We start from the raw sequence: 25,591 nt of genomic DNA on the forward strand, positions 1-25,591 counted from the left end.
GACGAACTTTAAAGCATTGGTTAAGGATAAGATATAAATGAACTATCAAATTATTTGATTTTACAATGGCATGGCCAACTCACCCTTTTGTCCAAGGCAAAATAGAAAGTGAAAGACGCATTTTAATTGGTCAATGCAGTGATTGACAGAATTCGCCCAATCCAAATTGCCAAATATATAGCGCCCGCCTGCACATAAGGAAGTAGGCTGAGAGAAGACCTCAATATCTCGTCATTACAGTCGCAATGCATTTCTGGTATGATCTACCTACGCTAACGAGAAAAATGCTATGGTAATTGGCTCATTACGCGATGCGTAGGTAATCTGTTAGAGATGGTTATACTTATATATTAGTTAAGAGATGGCTAAAGTATTATTTCTTTATTCAAACAAGGACATATACTGTAGTGACATGATCTGCTCTTAGCATAACAGTGTTGGTCAGCCCCACCAACTTCCTTTCCCCACATTGCATTGCACACATTGTATATCATGTGAAATCAACAAAAAGATAAAACCAACAAATCTTAGGTCATGTAACCTTTATTCACACCATCATCACCACCACCAGTCTGTTGTATCAAACTGCCTGTTCTGCCTCCACGGTCTCCTCGGTTGAGAAATCAACACACACCTCGTCCTCTTGGAAACGCTTCGATGACGCCACACCCTGATCATTCACATGGGCTCATTTGTTAAGCGCAAATAATAATAAAAATAATTATTATTATTTAATCATTAAGGGCACCGCTTCCTTTTGCGCTACAAAAAATAAATGGGCCGATTGATTATCAGTCTATCCATAATAGATGCAGTCATATATGGTCATTGAGGAGGAAAATATAAATGTCTTCGCCGCCAATTTTATGGTGGCTCATAGCGCAGCGGCCCTAGTCATCGGGACTACGGGTTAACTATCGAAATACAACGCATGGTTGAAAACATTCAGTTGAGCGGCAACCGTCCAGACGTCCACCCAAAAACATTCGGGCAGGAGTCACCAATTTGTTTTTGATCAAACAAAAATCTAATAATTTTAATAAAAGATAAAAAAAAACCTTGGCACAGTCAGGTGGCCTTGGGACTCGGGCTGTAGGATCGAACAATTGGGAGAAGCATCTGAATGTTAAGGTGCTTCCTTATCGTTTCTCTTGACATCCAGCGGGGTAGAGTCAAGCCGCATTGTGTCTTGGTTTAGAAATGAAATCTGGGAGACACAGGACGGTAGGCTTGTTTGAGGAGCAAAGGAAACAGGAGTTTGGGAAGGGTGGAGGATGTTTTAGTGGAGGTATAGCATTCACTGTGCCGCATCAGAGATATTTTTGCGTTATCGCAGCATGCATGGTTGCAGCGGTCTTCATCAGGTGGCTGTGTGTGTGTGTGTCTGTGTGAAGATGCTGTCCAGCTGGCTGGTGAGGGGACGGCTGTGAGGCTCGGAGGCTCCCGGGCAGAGAGCCTCTTAAAGGAAATTGCACTTTAACTCGTCTTTAAGGTCGCCGCGGTGCGTCCACATCCGGCCTCCCCTGGCTGCTCCTGGTCCATTAGTGTCCCTCATTCTTTGATCTGCGTGGGGAATGGAAAATGAATAAAATCAATGACCAAGTTCTACAATGACCTTTATTTTATATTAATAAAGACTTTCTCATTGAAAATGACCATTTATTTTACATGAATCCGACTGCCTTCCAATGCGTTTGTGACATGAATAAACATCTCCAATAATCTGCATTCCTACAGTGGTACTGAGGTCTGCCATTTTGGGTGTGTGTGCATAGATAAGATATACTTTTAAGGAAGCCAGCGAGGAAGAGGCTGGAGAGTATGGACGGCAGACAGCATCTAAACCCAAGTTTCCTATTGAACGGGAGCCCTTTGTATGCGCTAACTCCTCCAGGCCTCTACCTCGGTGACCACCCCGGCTGCGATGGTGGAGCCCACGTAGCGTAGCATGAAGCGGCCTAGCTCCTTGTAGTCCTTGTAGAGCTCCAGCGCCACGGGCCTCTGCGTCTGGACCTCCACGATGGCGTTCATGCCCTTCACCAGGCACCTCGACGTGGGGGAGTGAGGAAATAAACACTGAGGCTTTTGCTGACGATGAAGGCCCTTCCCTCCCCCCATACACTTAACATTGCATCACATCTATCCAACTTTCCGTCGGTTTAGCAATGATATCCTTTTATTGAAGATGAATTTATTTATTTATTATCTACATTTTATTTTTACAATTGTCCTGCTAAGAGTGTAAGGCCGGAGCCATCTGCGTCATTGGAAGGGTATTATCAGCAAATGTTTTCAACAAATGTAATCAGCATGGCAATTGCAGCTGCAACTGAGCAAGGGCTGATAGTTGTGTTTACATTAGTGATAATTAGTAACAATAACCGATTTTTTGGGTCATGAAAGGTTTTCCATAATTTTTGTCTTGGCGGCGAGATATAAAATAAGTTGAACAGTGAAATTGTAATCTATTTCCACCTACACAGACAAACTCTTAAACTATTCTCTTCTACACCTTAAAGCCTGACAACCTAAATGGTCTGTCGGTGTTTCCTTTCCAAGTCTTACTTTGGTTTCTTTTTGAGCACTTCCCCGTTACTCTTGTGTAGAACACTAACAAGCTTCTTGATGGTGGCTGGCTCACTGACTGTCTGGTAATGCAGCAGCACCTGGCAAGGGTCAAGTAAACACACATATAAACACACCTAGACCTCAGCAAACAAGACAAAAAAACACTAAGGCACACACAATTCCGTGTATGTTAGAGATGTTAAGATATGAAAATGTTGAATCTCTATTACAGTAGTCAATTAAAACAAATTATCTTGGTCATCAGTATCATCGCATTTTTCTTCCAAATATGCAGAATATGTTAAAACAGTGTTACAATGTAGTAATACACACTAAGATAATTTAAAATGATTCCAAAAACTGAGTTTTTCAAAGAGTGGAAATCCAACACGGTAACGTTGTGCGTTGCATGTGCGTCCGTGCGTGTGTGCATGTGACTCACAGGGAAGCCCTTTGTGATGGGCACCTCTATGTTAAAGAGCAGGATTCGTGCTCTGAAGCGTGTGCAGGCTCTGATTGGCTCCTTCGGATCACAGAACACATAGCCCACACTGGGAGACGGGTACACAACAGACAGTCAATCATAATGGGTACATGTATGCACTTTGGTTTCTATTGGTTAAAGCACTTCCATTTAGGACATACCTTACTTTGTTGAGAACTAGTAAGTAACAATAAAAAGTAAAATTACATTAAAAGGAGAATATTCTTAAAGCATATTTGTCCAGCACATTTGCAGTTCGTCCAAAATATATTTTTTGCTTTCATTGTTCTCATTAAGTAGCTTTTTAGCAACTGCCAAATACTAATGACTTCCATTTTTCGTTTCTCCACTGGTATTACTAACGTGAAAACATGATTATGAGTGCTGGACTAACTTGATCTTAATGATGTCCATGCCCGTGACAGTGAGGTTGACGTGGTCTCCTGCTGCAGCCCAGTCCAGGGGCTCATCGTGGAGCGTGATGCCTGCGTGGGACAGACACATGAAGGTCACACAAATTGCCACAGGGTGGCAGTGTTGTATAAGCAAATGCAACAAGACTCCCGATAACAATCAAAAACTTCATAGGCTTTACTTTGGACTGAGGTCATGTCCCCCAGCATATTTTAATGTTTGAGTGTGTGTGTGCGTGTGTGTGTGTGTGTGTATGTGTCTTTGTGTGTGTGTGTGTGTGTGTCTGTGTTTGTGTATGTGTGTGTGCGTTTGTGTACCTTTGACAGTGCATGTCTCGTTGGGAGGCATGGCAAGCATTCTGTCCCCTGTCTGAATGTAGCCCGCTTCGATCTTCCCTGTGACGCAAAATCCTGACCCCTGATCTGGGAACAGCCAGGCACACCAAACAGTTATGAATAATACACACTTAAATACATATATATATATATATATATATATATATATATATGAACAATACATAGCAAGTTGCTGCATTTCATTTGGTTCACCTTTGTAGACATCGGACACGCACAGTCTGAACGGCTTGTCCGTAGACCTCTGGGGCGGTTTGAAGGCATCTAGGGTGAACCCAAACAAAGAAAATGGGCGGGAGAACAGAGGAGAGAAAGAGGAAGTCAGACCCTGGCGATGGTGAATCATTTTCCCTGCAAATGCATGATCACAAAGGGTCCGTCCTAGTGAGAGGAATCCAGCCACATCAGCAACTTGGATGCGAACAGAAGCTCTGTCATTGTTGCGTCTGGGACGTTCATATAAAAGGGTTAAATTATATTGGGTCCGGACTATGTCTGCTTTCCAGTTTTGTTTGGGAAAGGTGCGGTTCAACGATGTTGTTAAATTAAAATAAAACCATGGCCGTGTGTCAAATATTGAGCAAACATGCCAAATAGACCGGTCAAAGAGGCTGGGTTGATGTTTATCTGAGTGGCTGAAGGTAAATCAACCAGAATGGATGTTGAGGGCCATTCCCGAGGACACATAACATTGTGATCGACACGGCATAATCAATGCTTCACATTTCAACCGATTACCAAACGGCGTAGACTTCTATACAGAGAGTCCAGCACAGCAATATGACAGCATTACTATAATGGTCAGTACCTATCTGTTCTAGCAGGCTGGGCCCAGAGTACCAGCAGGTGAGCTCTGACACAGCACTCCTGGTGGTCAGGTTCTCTCCTGACAGGCCACTGGTCGGGACGAAGAAGACATCAGACTCCTGGAACAGAAGAGAGGAGTTAACAGATAACTCTGACCACACCCATACCAGGATCAAAGGCTGACAGTAGTAGTAGTAGTAGTAGTACGAGGGAGGGAGGGAGGGGGGGTTGGTGGTGCTTTCTCTTTCGGAGCCTGATAAGGCCAATTGATTTACAGTCTGGCGGCGAGATGCAAGGGGTTCCATGGCAAGGAGGGTTGCGCAACATCCTCGTAGGGTAAGGGGCCCCCAACTGCCAACTCACCTTGAAGCCCGCCTGCTTCAGGAAGTGACCAAGTTTGGCGATGATTTCCTGGAACCGATCCTGCTGCCAGCTCACCTATTGAACATGCATTGATCATAAAAAAAGAAAGAAAAGGGAGAAAAACCAAACGGTAAAGTAACCCATCACGTGGGGGGTGAACTGAGCTCGGGTACTAAACTAAGCAGAGATAAAAGTGTGTGTGAAGCGCATGCAACTCGAGACAGCGCGGGGGGCTGCGCAGCCTCGTTACACGCATTTGCAAGTGAGTCTGGGTCTCCAGGCATCAACGGTCACCGAGCAAACAAGATCCCATCAGGCCCTCGGCAGGTCCCCCCCGAGCCGGGGGGGGGGTATCCCAGATCGGGGGTCAGGATTTTTTGACACAGGGAAGATCGAAGCGGGCTGCATTCAGACCGGAGACAGAATGCTTACCATGCCTCCAAACGAGACATGCACCGTCAAAGGCACACAAATGCATGCACACACACACACACACAGTGTGCTAGACTACTGCGACTGACCTGGTCCATCTTGTTGACGGCCACGGCCAGCTGGGTGACGCCCAGAGATCTCACCAGCAGGCCGTGCTCCCGGGTCTGACCGCCCGCCTCGAAGCCCGCCTCGAACTCGCCCCGGCTGGCGTCCACCACTAGCACGGCCACGTCCGCCTGGAGGGGGGGGGGGGCAAGGGCACACACACACACACACACACACACACACACACACACACACACACACACACACACACACACACACACACACACAAGTGCACGCACACAAAAGCAGGGTTACATACCAACACACACACAAGCAAGTGCCCATACACACATACAGGCGTTCGCACACAAACACACGTGCGCACACAAGCGCACGAATAGACACACACACACACACACGTACACACACACACACACAAACGGATTAATAGATAATCAACTAAATAAATATGGTGGAATGGAGGAACTTTTAGCCCTACTTTCAACATACCAATTAATTAATGAAAAACATTGTTACTGCATAATTTCCACTCAGATGACATAGTTTAAGGTGCATGAGGTCCATATTAAAAGCATCCCGCATACAGGTTGCTGAACAAACATGGCAGGTAGTCACTCGAGTAGACACGTCCCAGGTTTCGAAGGAAAGGTTACAGTCTGCAAGGGAGTCTGTGTTCACAGGTTCCCCCTCCGAAAAAGCCCCAGAACGGGGTGAGGTTGGATGGTTGGCGGGGGCGGGGGTGGATGAGGGCGACACACCCTGGTTCTCTGTCGTGTGTGTGCCTGTGTCCTGTGTGTGCTTATGACAGCATGTATCGCTTCACATCACAGAAAGCACATCATAGAAAGCAACAACGTCCAAAAAGAAATGTGATCGGTGCAACACCATTTGTGGGAGGACAAGTCATTCAAAGAAAAGCGAAATGACGCCTGCAGTCAAAGAGGCAGGGTCTGACGATGCATATAGAAAACACACATGCAGCAAAAAAAACCTTTTATGGTGGCCTGCACCCTGGACTATGGGGTGTGCTTGAAGAGCTGAGCTGGCCAAATTAGAAATCTTGAGGGAGGACAGGAGGAAACTAGCCTAGGAACTAGACAAATCGTTCCAGCTCATGATTCATTTGCTCTGCAGATAGGTCTGGCTTAAGCCCGGTATGAAATAGACCGACCAATCACAACCGTTTATCTAACATGAGGCGGGACGAATGCGATGACTCTGCAGGCCCGCTGTAGAGGCATTTTGACAACAGAGATGGCTGCCGCTGATGTAGAACGGTCGGTTGATGCCGCTATCGGGACAGCACTAAACTAACTGGACGGTGCATGTTCACTAAAAGAAGAACAGGCGAATGCACTTGAAGCATTTGTTGAGAATAAAGACTTAATTCCCTCCGTCGCTCAGCGCTGCGACACCGGTTTCGTTGCCATGATTGCTTGTAGGCGTATCCAATTGCATCCGGACACATTTCGGGTGGGGACGCCTTTGGAAATCAAAAATGAACGGAGAGATTCCAGACCAATTGCAGTTTGCAATTCGTCTGCCAATGCCAACAAAAAGGATTTGTGTGAAACGTGTCTTTGAATTATTTGATCAAGTTGTATGACCAAATCAGTCACAGACTATATTTTTGCTGCCGGCGATTTCGCTCTTCACGAATATGCCCTGTATTCTATACAAACAGTTTGTGACACGATCAATATTCACTTAAGGGTAAACCCCCACTAGTCGAACAGGTCGAACAAGTTACCTACTAATATTAACAGGCTGCTAATTCGGTCATATACTATATTCCAATTTATTTTATTTTTTGGTGATCCGTCTTCAAGAATATTGCATTTATTTGTTTTAAGTAGTTTTGATTTAAAAGGGCTCATGTCAGGCCAGCAGGTATGGGTGTAGACTGAATAGCAGTGTGGTTGGAGGGGCGTACCTGAGCAGCCCCAGTGATCATGTTCGGGATGAAGTCTTTGTGGCCCGGCGCGTCCATCAGGGTCACGACCTTCGAGTCCGTCTCAAACTTAGTCATACCGACGTCCATCGTCACACCTCTGCAGCAACACAAATGAAGGACGTAGAATGGTTCACACCACGGCTACTCGTCGCTAGTCAAGTACACTGGATTGTTATGTATTGCTGCCACAATTCTGACAGAGAAACAGCCTCAGAAAATGTCTTCCAGGTCTATTTTAAAACCATACTGACATTGGCTGCTCTCTCATAAACACGGAAATTAAAAAATAAATAAAATTAAAATTGGAATGCAAAATCAAAACAATGAAAACCCAGTTCCAGGAGTGTGTTCACATAGGAAGGCATGTTTGAGAAATACAGATTGTAGTATACACACAAACCATTCCGATGCATGCAAGAGTTTAAAATATGTTTATTGTGTGTGTGTCTGTGTGCCTGAGTCTGTCTGCGTGAGTCTGTCTGCATGCCTGAGTCTGTCTGCGTGCCTGAGTCTGTCTGCGTGCGTGAGTCTGTCTGCGTGCGTGAGTCTGTCTGCGTGCCTGAGTCTGTCTGCGTGCCTGAGTCTGTCTGCGTGCGTGAGTCTGTCTGCGTGTCTGAGTCTGTCTGCGTGCCTGAGTCTGTCTGCGTGCGTGAGTCTGTCTGTGTGCCTGAGTTTGTCTGTGTGCCTGAGTGTGTCTGTGTGCGTGAGTGTGTCTGTGTGTGTGAGTGTGTCTGCGTGCGTGAGTGTGTCTGTGTGCGTGAGTGTGTCTGTGTGCGTGAGTGTGTCTTTTAGCTTGTGTGCGTCCGTCTGTGTGCTTCTTTCAGCCTGTGTCTGTCCGTGTCTGTGTACCTGTCCCTCTCCTCTCCAGTCTCATCCAACACCCAGGCGTAGGCGAAGGAGGCCTTGCCGGCCTTCTTGGACTCCTGCTCGTACTTGTGCATGGTGCGCTGGTTGACGTGGCCCAGCAGGAACAGCAGGTGTCCCATTAGGGTGCTCTTCCCCGCGTCAACGTGACCTGCGGGGGGGGGGGGGGGGGGGGGGGGGGGGGAACCAAGGGGTGGACAGTGAGGACGGGTCAAGTTTAATAACAGAAGTGGGATGAAATGGATTGAGATTGGAGTGATAGTTAGTTCTTGTGCGTTTATGCGTCTGCCTACGCGTCTTTCAGTTCTGAGAGGGGGGAAACTGGATCAAAGAGAGTAAAGGGAAGGTGTTGCATCTGCATTGGACCAAAGATTCGCTTTCTCAGTGCAGCTGTGAATGCCATCATCATGAAACTGAGATTCAGTTTCTATCAACATGTTCCCCCCTATTCTTAAGTGGCCGGCCCTAAATTATAAACAGATGGATTCAAGAGATCTCATATCAATCAACACAATGGCTCAATGTTCTCACTATGTTGATGGTTTTTTTACGCCCCATAACCACTTTACTATTACGGGGCGGATTTGATACGAGGACTGTACAGAGGAGCGCCCTGTGATTGATAGGCAAGATGGATTCCCTGAGCCAATCTGATCGGCCCTGATCGCATGTTCTCGAGCACTAATAATCGTAACCTACTGCACCGTTTTTCTTTATGCTGGTGTTAGTGAATGTGTTTGCGTGTGTGTGTTTGTGTTTGAATGTGTTTGCGTGCGTGTGCGTTCCCGCCCACCGATGACCACCAGGTTCAACAGAGGCTTGCCGCCCTGCCTCTTCTCCAGCTCCACCTTGATGTTGATCTGCGGCCTGGCCTTCCCGGGGGTACGTCCCGGAGTGGATATGATGGAGTCGTCTCCTCCCACTCCTCCGCCTTTAGAGGGGGTCTCGGGCCGCCTGGATGGGGTCTCGGGTCCACCTGGCGTGCCCGGTGCCGGACTGGCCCCCCGCCGCATGGAGGCGCCGCTGACGCCGTTCTCCTCGGCGCTGCGTGGAGAAGCGCACCACCGTGCTCTCCGTTTAGCGGAGACGATTTATACCCCAGATGCTTGTCCGCCTCGCCGTACTCTGAGATGACTGGGTGCCTTGATCATATGCTGGACATATATATGTAGCAGTATAATGTTGTTGCGCTAGATTGCACGGAGAGACTCTTGTTTTGAGTTACATTACTAGATATGCAGAGGTCTCTTATTTTGAAGGGGCAGAGTGGCAAAACTAATGGAACTTTGCGTACACACTCGGTTGCGCTCTCCGTTTCTTGACTTTGAATCAGAAGATGCAGAATGGTAATAATAACTACGCCATCATCTACAGAGTCGTCGTAGTGTCTTCACTAAAAACACACAACGCAGGGTGAACCCCTCTGCATATATATGCAAGTATATCGGTGGGAGTGTATTCCAGACTAGTGAATTTGAATGGGGTCGTATTAAGGGACACACGCTTATCTCAACATTGCATCCAACTTTTACAGGTGAAAGGAATGAAATGAATTTGGAAGAATGTGTCACGAGTTAAAGCACGGGTCACCTCGGGACATCGAACCCCATCGTCTGCTTCTTCCCGGACACCGTCATGCGGGCCACCTTCGGTACCACCTCTGTCTCCAGCTGGTTCTGAGTCGAACCCCTGCCTTTGGCTGAATCGGGGGACAGAAAAACACAGATGCACTCTCACAAACAACACATCAATCCCACGCCGCAGCAACAGACCATGTCTACAATGGTCTCTGGACTGCCGAGAACAAGGCAACCCTTGATAGAATAATATTTATTAACAAAAACTCAAGTGATGTTCTTTGAGTCACTGATCATGCCGAGGCATATGCAAACACACATTTTCTCTAATGGCGGCAGTTACAGCTATGTTGTTAGATAATGAAATAGCAAAGATTTTCCCATACACTCATGGATAATGTAGCCTCGTGAGACCATCCAGATCTTCTGCGTTCACATTCTGTTCCTCTCTGTGGATGGGTCTGGAATCAATCCGGTTTAAAATCTAAAACTGTTAGGGCCAATAAGTACTCAGGGATGGAGTGGAGTTTGAGTTGATGGCCAACAAGGAGCACCGCAGTCCGGCAAAAACAACGACTGCGCCCAAGGAAAGCGAAGCAATCAAAACTTTTAATGCCAAATAGACTGTACTTTTTTTTTTTGACTGGACTCCTCTGAGCAACGCAAGGCCGTGGCCACATTTGAAAAATCGATTACTTCCCAGCAAAGGCCCGACCGAAACTCCCTGCCTAACACAAATGTGATATAAGGAGGGTCTCGTGAGACTTGGGAAAATGACTAACAATTGATGCTCCCTACTCATCTTAACCCTCGACCTTATCTGAGAAACCTGTTCTCTCTGTCTGGTTTCCCGCTCCTGCGGCGTCATCGCTGTCCCGAACTGGTTGACAGTTCCAGTCATAAACAGCCCACGACTGATTCATTTCGATTGGGCTGTACGACCAAACCCTGTGCAAGCTGGGTGTATGTATGTATGTGTGTGTGTGCTGGGTTACATCCTGGCTCTGAAAGGGTTAATTTCAGAAGTGGCAGTTGCCCTCCCATCTCCTTGTATGTAGAGCAGTGTGTGACACAGCGTTTCACAGAAGGATTGTTTGAAACGTGTGTGAGCTAGAAACCGCTGCATCAACGTTTATTGACTGTAATTGGTACCACACACTATATAATATAAAAAAAAGAAAAAATACATAAGTATCCCCTTGGATAAATAGAGGCTGGGTAATAAAGAAACATTTATCATTGTTGATTTATCACTGTCCCGTTAACAATGAGGATATCGATATATATCCCTCGATATGTTTATGATTTAAAAGCTCCATTATAAATAGTTTAACTGAGGTTATTTAAATACACATTATTTCTGAGATTTCTTCAAATTCCAAGACCATTTCTTTATAATAAATTATTAAAGCAAGACTAATGTTCATAAATAAATATTTATATATATATATATATATGAGAGAGAGAGAGAGAGAGAGAGAGAGAGAGAGAGAGAGAGAGAGAGAGAGAGAGAGAGAGAGAGAGAGAGAGAGAGAAATTAATTGACTTTCTCTAACCAAATTTTCTTAGAATGACTCCCACATCTGATCCACACATAATGATACACAGAATGAATCACACAGATCACGACACCCCAGATAGCTTTAACCCCGGGGTAAGACATCTGCACCATGTGAGCACTGAGCAGGCATTTCCACTAAGCTGCACCTCAGAAAAAATATATAAAACCTGGGGGAAATGTAGGGGAAATCCAAATAAGATGTCATGGTATGCGCTCAATCTTGACCGTCTACTAGAAATAATACCACGCCAGTCATTCAAGTGCACCCAGAGTTTCACTTTAAATTTTGGTCACAGATGTTTTGTATTTCTAGTGAAGGCTGTTCTTTCCAATTACGTGACTTAAAATTATGTGTTTCCACCATTTGAACTAGGGTTAGTCTTTAGTCTTTATTAGGGTATTTGTACACCCAGGTACAGGTGCTTTATTGTGTTTTGATGAATTTTAAGTAACTAGTCTCTCTTGTGTCAGGGTCAGATATCTTTCCAGGTTGGGTATGGCTCGTTGGACCTCTGTGCAAAGTGGTGATGGTTACCCTATTTCTAAAAACCCTCCTCCTCCCTAAAAATAATACAAATAAATCATTCAATCTGAGTTATGACCGTAGCAATATTTAAATGACAGCTGAAGCCATTGGTAGGGGTTTTCATGGAGCGTTTTATTGCACGCCTCTCATGTTATAACCTAGCTTTTTCAGGTGGGAGATCTAGATATGATGACCGTTTGGTGGATTACATCATTGAGGCAAAACAGCCAACACAATAATTGCCCCAAAATAATAACACAACCCCAAATCAACAAAAAAAGACTATCTTTAATAAAAAAAACAAGAGCTTGCACCAGTACTATGTTTTTGTCAGATCTTCAAGACAATACTGTGACCTGGGGTAAAACAGACAGCCCATATCTTCCAGCCCCCCAGGGTCTTCCACTTTTTACTGTTTTTGGTTCTAAACTGCCACATATGTCCCAAATAGCAGCACTTCATCGTTCTACAAACACAACCGACTGATCATTTGGTGGGGCTGCCTTGGGGGCAGCAGTTTGCTCGGGAAAGTGGTAAGGACAAAGGGAAAGTGAGTGGGGTGGGGTGGGGGTGGGCGTATGATGGGGAAAAACCAGAGTGGAAGAACCGGGTACTGAGACGGCCCACTCCAGGATGTGGGTGTGAATGACTGGGAGCTAAACTGGTCACAGCCTACCCATCCAGGATTTCAGACAGGGGACCCTAGGTGGAGTGGATGATTCACCTGTACGCCTTGGCCCCAGGCCTTAACTGAGCACAGGATGGCTGAAGGACTCGACCCAGGATATGCAAATACCGCACCACCCCCCCTCGTCTTTCCCCAGCCCCACCTGCACCCACACACACAGAGGCACTATCCCCAAATATGTACACAAGGTGAACACGCAAGCCTAAGGTAACAAGAGCTCTGGGGTTTAAAAAACAGAACACAGGACTGCCTTATGTCTTCAAGCTGTGCTGTGCTGTGAAAGATGAGGGGGAAGATAAGGGATGGGTTCAATAAGACGAGAGAGCGCCGTGGAACGAGGGATAACCGAGAGTCAGAACTGAACTGACTGAGTAAAACAGCGCTGGAATCAGAATGCTAATTATTGCCATTCATTAATTGAACATCTGGTGAACGAAGCGGAATGTGTTGATCTCATACTATGCGTCATTGTAGTCACTAAGAATGATGTTGGGCTGACTAACCCTAACCCTTGTAAAGTAATTAAGTTTGTAACTAAATTGCAAAAAAAATCAGAAGTAATTGTGGGGAGCACTGAGCTGCTAGCTGGAAAATAAAGCTTTTAGCACCTGGTAATTTGGACATACTGTATATAGTAAAGTGATCTGAAGTAACGCTGTAATTTAATGGTGGCTGCAAGGGCTCCGGAAGGGTTGATAAAATGTTCTTGGGTTTCTATGGTGTTCTAGATAGTTGCTAGGGGTGTAATGGGTGGTTGCTTGGGTGTTTTGAGGGGTTACTAGGTTGTCGTCTGTGGTTGCTAGGGTGTCAAAGGGGGTTGATAATGCTCTAGGTGGTTGCTATGTGGTCTAGCTGGTTGCTAGGGTGCTCTAGATGGTTTACATGGTATTCTGGAATGGATGATAGGGTATTCTAGGTGGCGGCTAGGGTGTAGTGGTTGGTTGCTAGGGTGTTGTGGATGGATGCTAGGGGATACTAGGAGGGAACTTGAGTGTTTTTAATGGTTGTAAGGATGTTCCAGGCGGTTGATAATGTTCTATGTGGTTGCTATGTGGTCTGGCTGGTTGCTAGGGTGCTCTAGATGGTTTGTATAATATTCTGGAATGGATGATATTATAGTTGGTTTCTGGGGTGATCTGTGTGGTTGCTAGGTTGTTCTAGATGGTTTCTTTTGTGTTATAGATTGTGCCTATGGTGTTTTAGGTGGTTGCTAGGGTGAACTAGTTGGATTCCGGGGTTACTTGGTGGTTGCTAGTGGCAACCAGAAGATTGCAAGGGTGTTCTGGGTGGTTTCAAGGTTGAAGTACCTACTTTGGGACAGGTATTGAATAAATCGATGCTTAGACTGAGCCTCATCATCCCCTGGGGGGGGGGGGGGGGGGGGGGGGGGGGGGGGGGGGGGGGTGTTTCTTGGTTTAAAAGGTCAATGTATAGAGGGTTGATAGTAAGGTAGTAAGTACAGTTTGTATTATTGTTAAAGTATGAAGTAGGAAGGAGAACTCAATGAACCAATAGCCTTTTTTTTTTTAACAAATTGAAAGATATTTATATTTTCATTGTATGTAGTTTAAAAAAATATTTCAGAGATACATTTCCCTCCTGGCTTTTGACTTCAGTGGAAGGTACCAGAGCACAACAAATAATCAGTATTGTGCAACTCCAAAACCTTCTCTGGCCAGCCTCTGAGTAGAAGCAAAGTGAGTTTTTTCCAATGTCTGCCCCAGAACACACAAAAAGGATGCCTTGCAAAGAAGATACCGTGCAGAAAACAAAATGATTTGATCTTCACAAGCTGACAGCCATGACGATATCTTTCCTACGTAGGTGGTGTCAGCCGTACAAGAGTGAAAAGTAATTGGCTGTTGAACAAAACAATGTGTACCGCGTTACATTTTTCCCCATAATTCAGACTTCCTGCACAAACCCACGCAGTCACTCAGCTGCAAAGAGCAGGCCACGGTGGTGACTGGACACACACACACACACACACACACACACACACACACACACACACACACACACACACACACACACACACACACACACACACACACACACACACACACACACACACACACCTTACCTTTTCAACAGTAAAAACTGGTCATATATTGTTGTAAAACATGTCGACAAGATCCCACGACAACATGCCGCCATTGAGCACACAGTTTTGTAATCCATTTCAAAACATCATGAGACGCTGTCTGAAAGAACAGACGGATCGTCACTCTCCAGGCTTGCCGTCTCCTCAACCCGACTATGAGTATAGTATTATCCTCATTCCTCACCAAAAGGATGATCACACTCAGGGTCCATGCTCATCACCTTTCTGCAAAAGGTGCGAAGTCTACACACACACACACACCTTGCCGCTCCATTGGCATGCACACATTAAGGCAAGTGATACTATGGTTTTGGCATACGCAATATAAGAGGAAAATAAACAATTAAGACGATCAGACAACAGCCAAGCGCAGGCTTCAGCATCCACTTTCTATGTATATAGAGCTCACATGATAACACTAAGGGTACGTTTCACCGTTGATGTGCGGCAGTTCAGAGACCGTAGCTGGTCTGGAACCCTATTGTGGGAAATCCTGAATTAACAGTTCCCTCTAAAGGTGATTAGTATTAGTAGTAAGTAATTAGTATTATAAATACACAAAGACTACAAAAAGAGGAATCCAGTGCATGTTTATAAAATTACAAACTCGCTCTTTCGCAACCTACACAACGATCCACACAGCCAGAGTTTGTAGGTTCTATAAATGATGTCATCTTTGAAATTGAAAAAAAAACAAGCACTTCCTGCACTCTTCATCCAACCACTCCCCACCTCAACATAGCTCTTAAAAAAATGATGTTTCATACATTCAAGGTTAAATTTTTATTAGTGATTAATACAGAAAATGTTTAAAATGATAATGGTAAAATGTAACCTAACTTGCATTACCCATCTGCTTAATACTGAGTTTTTTGTATGTGCTGCATATGAGAAATTCTACAGGTGTTCTTTGCACCACAATGTCTCCCCATGAACCAGAAAAAGTAAAAACCAGAACATTGGTTAACTGATCCATATTCCAAAAGCTGGTTCACACCTGCGAATAAATCAACCCCTTTTGGAAGGAGATGCACACAGCCGCTTCATTCGACTACAACTTAAAAAAAACGATGCAGTTTAAGGAACTTAATCTTAAAAATGTAAAATTCTCGATCAAATTTAACAACTGTTTAAGAATACAAAAATAGACCTCAGTTAAAAAAGCATGTAACAAAAAAAGTTAATCCATAAATGCTGTGTAATACAAAGTAAACAATAAAATTTGGTAGAAATTCTTGGAATTATTATTTGTAAGTCACTCAGTGCTGAAGATTTCCAAGCTGCCAAAAGGGATTTGAGATGTATGTTTGAAACTTATTGGATTGCCTTGATTCACATGTTCGGGCGAGGCCGGAAGTAGCATATACTTCAGTTCATTTACTCCATTTATGCTAAATCTACCTGGTAAAAGCCTTCTTCTGATTGGCTCTGACAAGGTCATCGGGGGAGGGGGTGTCAAAACCGAAGGGCTCGATTGGGGACAGTTGGTCCTCATGGTCTTCGGCCGGGGCCGGCTCTGAGTGTGAGCTGCACAGGAGAGCCTGGTAGTAGTTATCTTTACGCTGGCTTACTCTCCCCAGCCTTTGCTTTCCCCTCCTCCAGCCGGCAGTTCTGACGGAAAGACTCACGGCAAATACAGAAGGTCTCGCGAAAACCGACGGCTTCAACTCTAATGCATTGGAAAAAGGCAAGGGCGAGTGGCCCTGGTGACGAGCACCCATGCCGCGCGACTGCGCGATGAGAGCGCTCAGGTCAATCGTCTGACCTGACTCAGGAGTGTTTTTGCTTGGTTTGAGTTGCATGGTGTAGGGTTTACGTTGGGTTGCCCTAGTTTCCCTCAGTCCTCCAGGTAACCCGACGTCTTCCTCACACGTTTCCTTTGATTTGAGCAGCGAATGGAGGGAGTATTCTGAAGGGTTGGAGCTGGCTGAGCTGGTGACTCTGTGTTGAGCAGCTAACTGGAAAAGAGAGAGTGTCTGGGATTCTGACTGCTGATGAGGTGTTTTCACTGTTGAATCAGTCTCAGCCAATGAAAACAGAGACAGGGCTGGATTGGGTACCTGTTTCAAACCTAGGGCCGACAGTGAAGGCAGCCCGCCTACACCTAGGGAACCAGCGTTTATTGAGTTACACAGAGTAAGACTGGGCTTGCCCTCTTTTGACATTGAGCAAATGTCCTTGTTTTGGTGCAAGGAGGCAAGCTGAGATAGTGATAGCATCGGTTGTGCTTCCACTATACCCAGTGGCAATGCAGAAGCAACAGTGCTATGAGCACCGGAAAGGGAGCTGTACAAGGATGGGCTTTGGTGTGAGTGTTCCTGGATGAGATCAGCCAATGAGGGGCTTCCTTTAGGATGCTGCACTCTGCTTTGAGATCCAATTTCCATTGACCGGCTACTCTGCAGGACAGAGCTGAGATTGCCAAAGCCAGGGGGAGGACCACTCTGAGCAACACTTGCACTCAAAACTTCAGAATAACCTAAGGTCAAACTGCCCAATGAGGCTGTAAGGTGTGAGGGGGGAGGAGGGGCGGGTTGGCCCGAGCTTTGACACAGTGAAGGCATCTGAAGCGACGCCAATGAGAGACCAGCCTGGGGCACCGAGCATGGAGCTCCGCCTAGGAGAGCACCTAATGAAGATGGGCCCGAACTCTGCCTCGGGTAACCCATTCCCAACGGCTGACCCTTCTGCTCGTGTTCAGACATGAGCTGGGCCAGACTGGCACCACCGCAAGTACTTGACCCATCGCCTTGCTTGGAAAGGGTCTGCCTTTCAACGCTGCGAACCACCGGAGCGAATTTAGACTGGGCTTGGAGGTCACATAAATGAAGTGTCCCGGCTTGCATGCATGGCTTTGTTTGTGCGGTGGGGTTCATGGCGGGCTCGGTTGTGGATGTTTCGGATGAATAAAAGCAAGCTCCTTACCTTACGAATGCCAATCGCAGTTGACGAATGAGCAGAGAATGGTTCAAAGTGGGGCCGGCAGAAGGGGCGTACCAAGTGGGGGAGAGGGAGACAACAGGCATTTTGTTAAAAATTTGAAAATGAAAAAGTATAGGTGATTTACAAAATATTATCGATTACCATCCCTTCTGTAAGGAGAGTTCTATAATTAGATCTTAACTTGAGCAGATACCTTAAAAGCTGTTACAAACATTCTTATTTACATAAAACAATCAAACTATGGACCTGAACTTCAATTATACTTATTTAGATAAGATGGACATTAAACCTCAACGGCTGAAATCAATATAAATATATACGCATACTGTTACGCATACACAAACACACATATGCGACCTGCTCCAGCTGTACCTTTCTCTGGTCTTGGTGCCGCCAAACCCTCTGGATTGGTTCTTTGTGTTGCCGGGGTCTTCTCCTCCTGGGCTGGTGCCTCTGGTACCGTTCTGTGATTGGTGGTTTTAGAAGAAGTGCTATCTCCTGACAGCACCGCGTCAAGGGACTTCTGAGGGTCGAAGCCGAACCGCAGGGCGGTCCGGGTCAGAACCGAATCGGGGACAGTGTCTCCAAGCACAGCCCGCATTTGGTCCAGACAGGAGAAAAGCTTGGCTGCAGAAACATAATTACCATGAGTGTGCAGTAGAACTTTAACGGATCAACCATTGGTCATGGATGTTTTCTAATGAAGTAATATAATAGTAGAATGACATTCTATTGGATAATCTTTTTCTGTTGTAGTTTCGACATGATATCTTGACATACAGGTGGCTAGTCTAGTATTGCATTGCAGTTCATGATAATTCCTTATAGGGTTTGTACATCTTGACATCCCATCGCAATGAATTTTGAATACATAGGAGCATTGGAATGTTTATGTTGGTAGTAATGATATTTTGGAAATAGTTAAGTTATTTGTCATTATAAGGAGACATTTTTATGTTTGAAACTGCTACAGCTGATATACAAGCCCTATGCCTAATATTAGGGATGGGTCAGAATATTCAATTTTTTGTTTCCGAGCGTCAAAGTCGATTTTTAACATTTGGACCGTTAACATTTTTTCCCATTCAAATCAACAAGAATTAACGGATGGAACTAATGTTGGACAGGTGTCCAAGGGCATTATCCTGCTTATACCATGGTCACTTGCCATAGAAAATAAATGACGAATTTCGAATTATAAATATGTACACTTTATGTTGAAATTATAGACCGTCGCGATTCCCATTGAAACGAATGACGCGGTGATTATTCTTCAAAACGAGAGCTGGTAAATTGTGAAAAATGAATTAAACTGTAATCAGACAACGCGGTTATATGCTATAGACCCTATAGTATCTGTGTAATATCGCGTTTCAGCCTTTATACCACAGATACTATAGGGTCTATAGCATATAACCGCGTTTTCGGATTACAGTTTAATGCATTTTTCACAATTTACCAGCTCTCGTTTTGAAGGCTGAAGAGACAATTAGACTGGAACTACTTAGCAGGTAGTTGTTTTTTTGCGTTTAAGATACTGTGATTTCTTGCCGACGATTCTTGGCTGCCTTTGTGAATGTCGGCACACATCGAATCGATTATTCGTTCATACCAACCACCGATTATTCAACCATGAAAAATTTGAGTTATTTACATCCCTACTAAGGATTCCTGGTTGCCCAGCCATACTGCAAAATAAGTCACCTTGTTCAAGAGGGTCGAGGCTGGGACTGACAGTAGGGGACATGGGGACCTCCTCTTCCTCTTCAAACCCCTCCTCCACAGGCTCCACATTGGGTGTTTGCCTCTCCTGCCGGGAGTAGATGAACTGTGCCGCTGGGGAGGCGAGAAACCTCACAAATAAGTTGGCTGGATGTATGTTAGTAATTTAAACTTGCATTTGAACAGATGAGTCCTGTTTTTCTTTATACATAATTTATTTGGGCCTGATTCTTTATAATTTACAAAAAAAACATTTTAAGGCACAGTCTGATTTTACATATTGTTGTTGGACTAGAAGGCAATACAAGTAAAAATAAGGAATTATTATACCCTTACAATAATACATATTACAATTTCCCAAACAATTCATGAATCAGCAGGTGTTATTTTCACCGTATAAAACATATATGTGGTAAGGCTGATACATGGAGAAAGTGAAATTGATGTGAAAGTGATGTGTATGGGGGATAAAAACTACACTTGTGGACACCAACCTGTTGCTGGTGAAATGCAGTAGTCATCGTCAACAGACTGTCCATACACGTCATCATCGTCTAAGTCTGTGGATAAACATAAATAAGTCAAGGGTGTTCTCCCCAATGGGTGCTCCGGTCCATATAAAGATGAGTTAACCAGCTTTTAGCTACAAAAATAAGATTACTTTATTGTGTGACTGACAGCTGTCATTTCGCCTCATCAGCAATAACAGAAAAGAGCCCACACTAAAAACAGCTTGCCTGGCTTAGCTTGTTAAATGGTCAAACGAATTAAAAGGAAGCTGTATAAGAAGCCGGTAAACGTGCTGATACATTTAGGGGTGCACAGAGTCACCCCGTTATGTTATTATATGTGGGAATAAATAAGAGTATCGGCCAAGCTGATATGGGCTGAAATATGTCTAGGTAAGGTTAACCTTGCTGAGAGTTTATCGTCATCCAAACACAACAGCGTGGCAGGTTTATAACACGCAAGTGTTTACATGTATCTATCTGTAACAAGAACATATATATTTAAGGGGTCAGGCGCCACTTGACAAATATCCTATTATGATGCAGGCTAAGTTAGCAGCCACAGCTAGTTATCTGAGCTGTTGGCGCTAACGCGTTTAGCGCTTTGAGGCCTTGTTTACTTTCTAAACTGAAATACAACGTTACAGTCCAAATGGTCTACCTTCGTCGTAGTTGTACCCTCGGACATTTCTGTGCCGAGACATTTTGCTTAATGTCGTCTGAGAGCCTTAATGTGTTTCGGGTAAAAGAGTATTGCAATGTGTCGTGTTTCACTCTCCGCCTGCCATTGCAATGTGAACGTGTGTAGCACTGCGCCGACTCAGAAGCGTCTCACTTCTGCATCGTGGTCAGATCCCAGATCAGTTTCCTACATCAGCTTCAGTTTTGGAGCGCCAGGAAAAGAGCGCTACTGACCTGAAACCTGTTAAAGGCTCAAATGCGGGACGCAAATGAATTGAATTGGATAGTGTATATAATTGCGTTAACATACGTAAACATTGAGTAAGTGCAGTTTTGCTTATTCTTAGGAATTGTGTAGAATATTATAAATGAGCTAAATTAGGAACTGTTTAATTCAGCACTATGACGTGGTGCACAACACTTTTCAGGTGTCACTTGGGCTCAGTTTATGGACTGAAATCCCAAAATATTAGTACCGGGATTAGAAAGACAAAGCTGTGTTTCTCAGAAAAGTGATTGCAATGATATTTCTATTCAAATAAAGAGCTTGACACTCAAACCTAAACAGAGGTAAACAGCCCTCAGACACGCTGATATAAATACTACACGCAAACGCACTTGCAGGCACACACGCACGCACACACGCACACACAGACACACACGAACACACAGATTGAAAAGTAGTTTTGTACTGTGTACCTTTGTTTGTGCACACCAACAGAAATAGTAACACTGCGTGATTATCCTGACAGTAATGTATTTTAAGTTCTCTAGCTTTAGCTGACCATCTCTGACTCACACACTCTCCAACCAATACACAATTAACTACATACTACTACATGTGTGTTTGTTTGTGTGTATGTGTGTGTGAGAGTGTATGCGGTGTGCGTGCATTTGAATCTTTTGAAAAGGGTTTGGACTTTGGTTGGCTCAATCTCGTCACTGTGCGTGACGACAGAGGAGACGAGAAAATGTCAGTGTAAAATATGATACTGCTTGCAATGGTACAGTTTCAGTAAAAAAGAGTGACATATCTGCACATCGATATGAAACATGAGGTTTGGCGTGTCTCCCCTCTCTAAAAATAGACTCGTAATGAAAGACAGCTGCTTAGGTAATTCTAAAGAGCTTTTCATTGGAATGGCTCATATTGCAGGTGGCGGTTTGATGCGGTGATGCTTAGATTGAGGAAGGTCTGTAAGCAAGGGAAAGGTGGAACAACAGAGAGAAAGAAAGAGAAAGGTTTACCTCACACTTAAGTTGCCACTTGACGCGTGTTTGTGTGTGAGTGCACGCACACAGGCATTTTTGTGGAGGTCTCCCATCGAAAGGCCCCCCTGCTGAAGTTCCACTTCCTGCATTTTGATGTTTCACACACCTTTAGGCTTTAGATGCTTGCATTGCAAAAGTAACTACATCAAGCACGCATACACACACACACACACACACACACACACACACACACACACACACACACACACACACACACACACACACACACACACACACACACACACGCACACACACACCCGCACACGCACACACACACAAAAAAAGAGAGACATTGCATGGCAGTAGCACAGGTGAGAGAGACATCTTTGCATCGCTTAAATGTTTCAAGGGCATTTATTGGCAGTATGTTACATCACTCACACCCAAGTATAAAAACACATACAGCTGTCATCTGCCAGGCTAAAAAACGGCTTCTTTGTTTGTTGCTGTTTTTTTTAATTTTCGCTCCATACTTCTGTGGTTTCAAGCTCCAATTTCTAATAGTATGCAGATCTTTTGACCAATCACCATTTTGGTGCTTTGGTGAAGACTTCAGACGAATGTCTAAAGTCTTCTTCCACCTGCCATCCTGCCATGTCTCATGTCTTTCTGACATGCCTCACATATGACAACCGTAGAAGTGTTGCGAGGCTGAGGTGCAGCTTTCACACATGTTCACGTATTCCGAGGGTTAGGTTCCTGTGACAGTCACTTCGCTAAAGCTGTGCGAGCGATAAAGTCAGGCGGATTACCAATTAGAGCCGATGAGTCTGGATTCCTGAAATGAAACTGAATGAGGAGCAACATAAAGGATGCAACAGATGGGTGGACAGATTGGGTACAGTGGCTGAACGGATCAGGGGCCCCGCGTGTAGGTTGTTCATGGGGTTTGTATGAAGCAGATTGCAAGATAAACACACAAAACCCTATACGATTAATGCCATTTTTACAACATGTGCTCACCTCCCACGAACACACGCATGTAAACACACACTGACGCGCACAAACACACACACACTGGCATGCGCACACACACACACACACACACACACACACACACACACACACTGCAAAATTGGGTTGGAATTGGTAGCTGGGGACATTCAGTAATAGAAAGAGACTGCAATCTGTCCACAGCAGTGTGTGGGTCGGAAAACACAACTAATCCTGGCAGGATTCCGGGGTAACTTAAAGCTACCGTGCATGTGGTTGAGGGGAAAAGGGTTGGCAGTGGGTATGAGGTAATGCTTTGCATAATGTGCCAAGGGCTCCACGTATGGCTGCAGTCACAGGCACACACCTTCAGAGAGAATGCAAAGCACATCCCCCAGCAGTCTTTGGTTGGACGGGATGATGAACAACTCCACCAGAGGAAGAACCATGGTGCCACTAAATATGAGAATATTTGAATATTTATATTGAATATATTCTGTTAAAAATGGTATTAGCTCTTTTTGGAGTAATTATTAATTAAAAAGTTATTGGGAAACGGACCCTTGGGGAAGTTTTATTTTACTTAATGTTGCAGAGCAATGTTGATTATTGAATATGATAAGCCTGTATAATTGTTATGCCTGAAAAAGTGCATGGTAATAAAGCAAAGAGTAAACTCCCATGCACAAATTCATACATGCATACATTCATTCATTCATTCATTCACACACATGGTGAATGATTCGGTTTTCCCTCGAAACAGGCTGCAAACACACACACAGACAGACAGAGAACACACACACAAACAGTACAAACACACACACACACACACACACACACACACACACACACACACACACACACACACACACACACACACACACACACACACACACACACACACACACACACACAAGCACAAAGCCAACAAAGCACTCACAGAACACACAATTTACACACAAAAGTGACAATACACATCTGTTTGGACTCTCAAATAATGCATTTGAAAGCCTGGTGGGATGATATCTCCAGCCCTGGGGGCAATCATTAAAAATCATTCAAATGAACCAACCTGTGCACACAATGCTTTGCAAAGGGGCAGCCCTCGTAGTACTTATCCTTAACCTGTCCAATCGTGCCCATGCAAATGTTCACAGGCCCCAGTCAATGGAAGAGGAGCGCTCTCCACGACTTACTACAGGACATTTGCATGGTTGTCTTCCTTTAATTTAGCTTTAGCTATCAAGATGTACTTTACTTTGACCCTAGTAGAAGGGAACCAAAGGTTGGTGGAGCAATACGGCACAAGGCAATACATATGAACACCCCCCCCCCCCCCCCACACACACACACACACACACACACACACACACACACACACACACACACACACACACAGACACACATACACACACACACACACAAACAAACAAATGTACGCAAACACACTCACACATACACTCACACACACACACACACACACACACACACACACACACACACACACACACACACACACACACACACACACACACACACACACACACACACACATACAAACAAATGTACACAAACACACACACACACACACACACACACACACACACACACACACACACACACACACACACACACACACACACACACACACACACACACACGCACACAAACACACACACACACTTGGAAGAGTGCTCAGAGGAATACACAAAAACCCACACAGAGAAAAGCTAACATTGTACCTATATTATGCATTATATTTGTTGTTATCTTAATATATCATAGATCCTATATTATTTGTTTTCTATTACATTCTCATTTAAATTAGACCACCAATTTGAACTTATACCACAAGCCTTCAAACAATTAAATGTATTGGCATCTCATGTATTTGTTTTCTTGATGTTGTGCAGGAGCCTGCCTAATAAATGTCATGGTTTTTAATAGTAAATGTTAAAAACGAGAATGGGCGGGAAGACAACTTCTAGAAAGTTGGCAAATAGTCTTAGTCTTAAAAGTGTCATGGGCAAATGCTCAGCATCCAGAAAAATAGCGAAACATGGATTGCATTGGGGTCATTGTTGGTTATTGTGTGCGTGCGAGTGCGTGTGCGCGGGCGCTCACCACCTCAACATGCCGCCAAGATGACTGCGCCGAGACAATGGCCCGGGCTAGGGTGATGGTAATTATACATGACCGGGACAATACGGTCGCGTATGGAGGAACTAATACAATGAAAAGACACTTTCAAGCAAAACAAAAACGACTATGTCCATCTCTAGTAACCTATAAAAGGAAAAGAAAGAACGATGTTATTGGCGGAGGCATTGCGGGTTTCAGAAGAGGAATTTGCTGTTGGCCCAATGTAGGCTACAATATAATGATATTTTCCTTTTGTTTGATTTAAACCTAAAATATGAGGTGAAAAAATAAAAGTGAAAGCTCATTGCAGTCTGGCCTACGGAACGAAGGTTGGCCAACATCGAAGTGTATGTTATCGTCATAGATATGAAGGAGCGCTCGAGACGAGTCGCACTTTTATCTCCCTCCAACATCTGTTTCTACAACACCAGACATCCCGTTCAGGTACATTGGAGGATGGCAACTTCACTCTGCATTAGGTCTACCCCTCTGGGGAAAAAACAAAAACATTGGAAAGTGGTTTTATGATTAACTGTTTTTCACAATCTATCTCTATCCTTCTGTTTATCTCAAAGAATGGGCTTCCATTAAAATTGTTTAGTTTAGCGCGCAGGCGGCGAGAATACGC

The 25,591-nt window shown here is 44.6% G+C and overlaps 1 protein-coding gene across 2 annotated transcripts; it reads right to left on the bottom strand.

Moving 5' to 3' along the window:
• Positions 1–525: 525 nt before the first annotated feature.
• On the bottom strand, positions 526–20,774 carry hbs1l (HBS1-like translational GTPase). Of its 2 annotated transcripts, XM_030346052.1 has the most exons (18): positions 20,597–20,773; positions 19,921–19,986; positions 19,409–19,540; positions 18,077–18,331; positions 9,896–10,004; positions 9,099–9,349; positions 8,291–8,456; positions 7,421–7,538; positions 5,511–5,657; positions 4,990–5,064; positions 4,628–4,745; positions 4,015–4,083; positions 3,784–3,888; positions 3,447–3,537; positions 3,011–3,119; positions 2,566–2,666; positions 1,903–2,047; positions 526–1,563 (listed from the first exon to the last, which is right to left on the bottom strand). In XM_030346052.1, exons 1-18 carry the CDS (start codon positions 20,637–20,639, stop codon positions 1,552–1,554), a joined length of 2,112 nt encoding a protein of 703 aa, XP_030201912.1. In that variant the 5' UTR covers positions 20,640–20,773; the 3' UTR covers positions 526–1,551. The 2 variants fall into 2 exon arrangements, with proteins under 2 accessions (XP_030201912.1, XP_030201913.1); XM_030346053.1 differs by lacking the exons at positions 526–1,563; positions 1,903–2,047; positions 2,566–2,666; ... (9 more) ...; positions 9,099–9,349; positions 9,896–10,004 and adding an exon at positions 15,530–17,681 and having other exon boundaries at positions 20,597–20,774.
• Positions 20,775–25,591: the final 4,817 nt, after the last annotated feature.

The sequence above is a fragment of the Gadus morhua genome, chromosome 21, assembly GCF_902167405.1.
Source record: "Gadus morhua chromosome 21, gadMor3.0, whole genome shotgun sequence".
Lineage (NCBI taxonomy): Eukaryota > Metazoa > Chordata > Actinopteri > Gadiformes > Gadidae > Gadus > Gadus morhua.

Bases quoted from the DNA above. Each gene is read 5' to 3' on its own strand.
- hbs1l (XM_030346052.1), bottom strand. From the start codon at position 20,639: ATGTCTCGGCACAGAAATGTCCGAGGGTACAACTACGACGAAG. The intron at 19,987-20,596 runs GTAGACCATTTG...GTTTATCCACAG, and splicing joins AGGGTACAACTACGACGAAG to ACTTAGACGATGATGACGTG. The intron at 3,120-3,446 runs GTTAGTCCAGCA...CCCGTCTCCCAG, and splicing joins ATGGACATCATTAAGATCAA to TGTGGGCTATGTGTTCTGTG.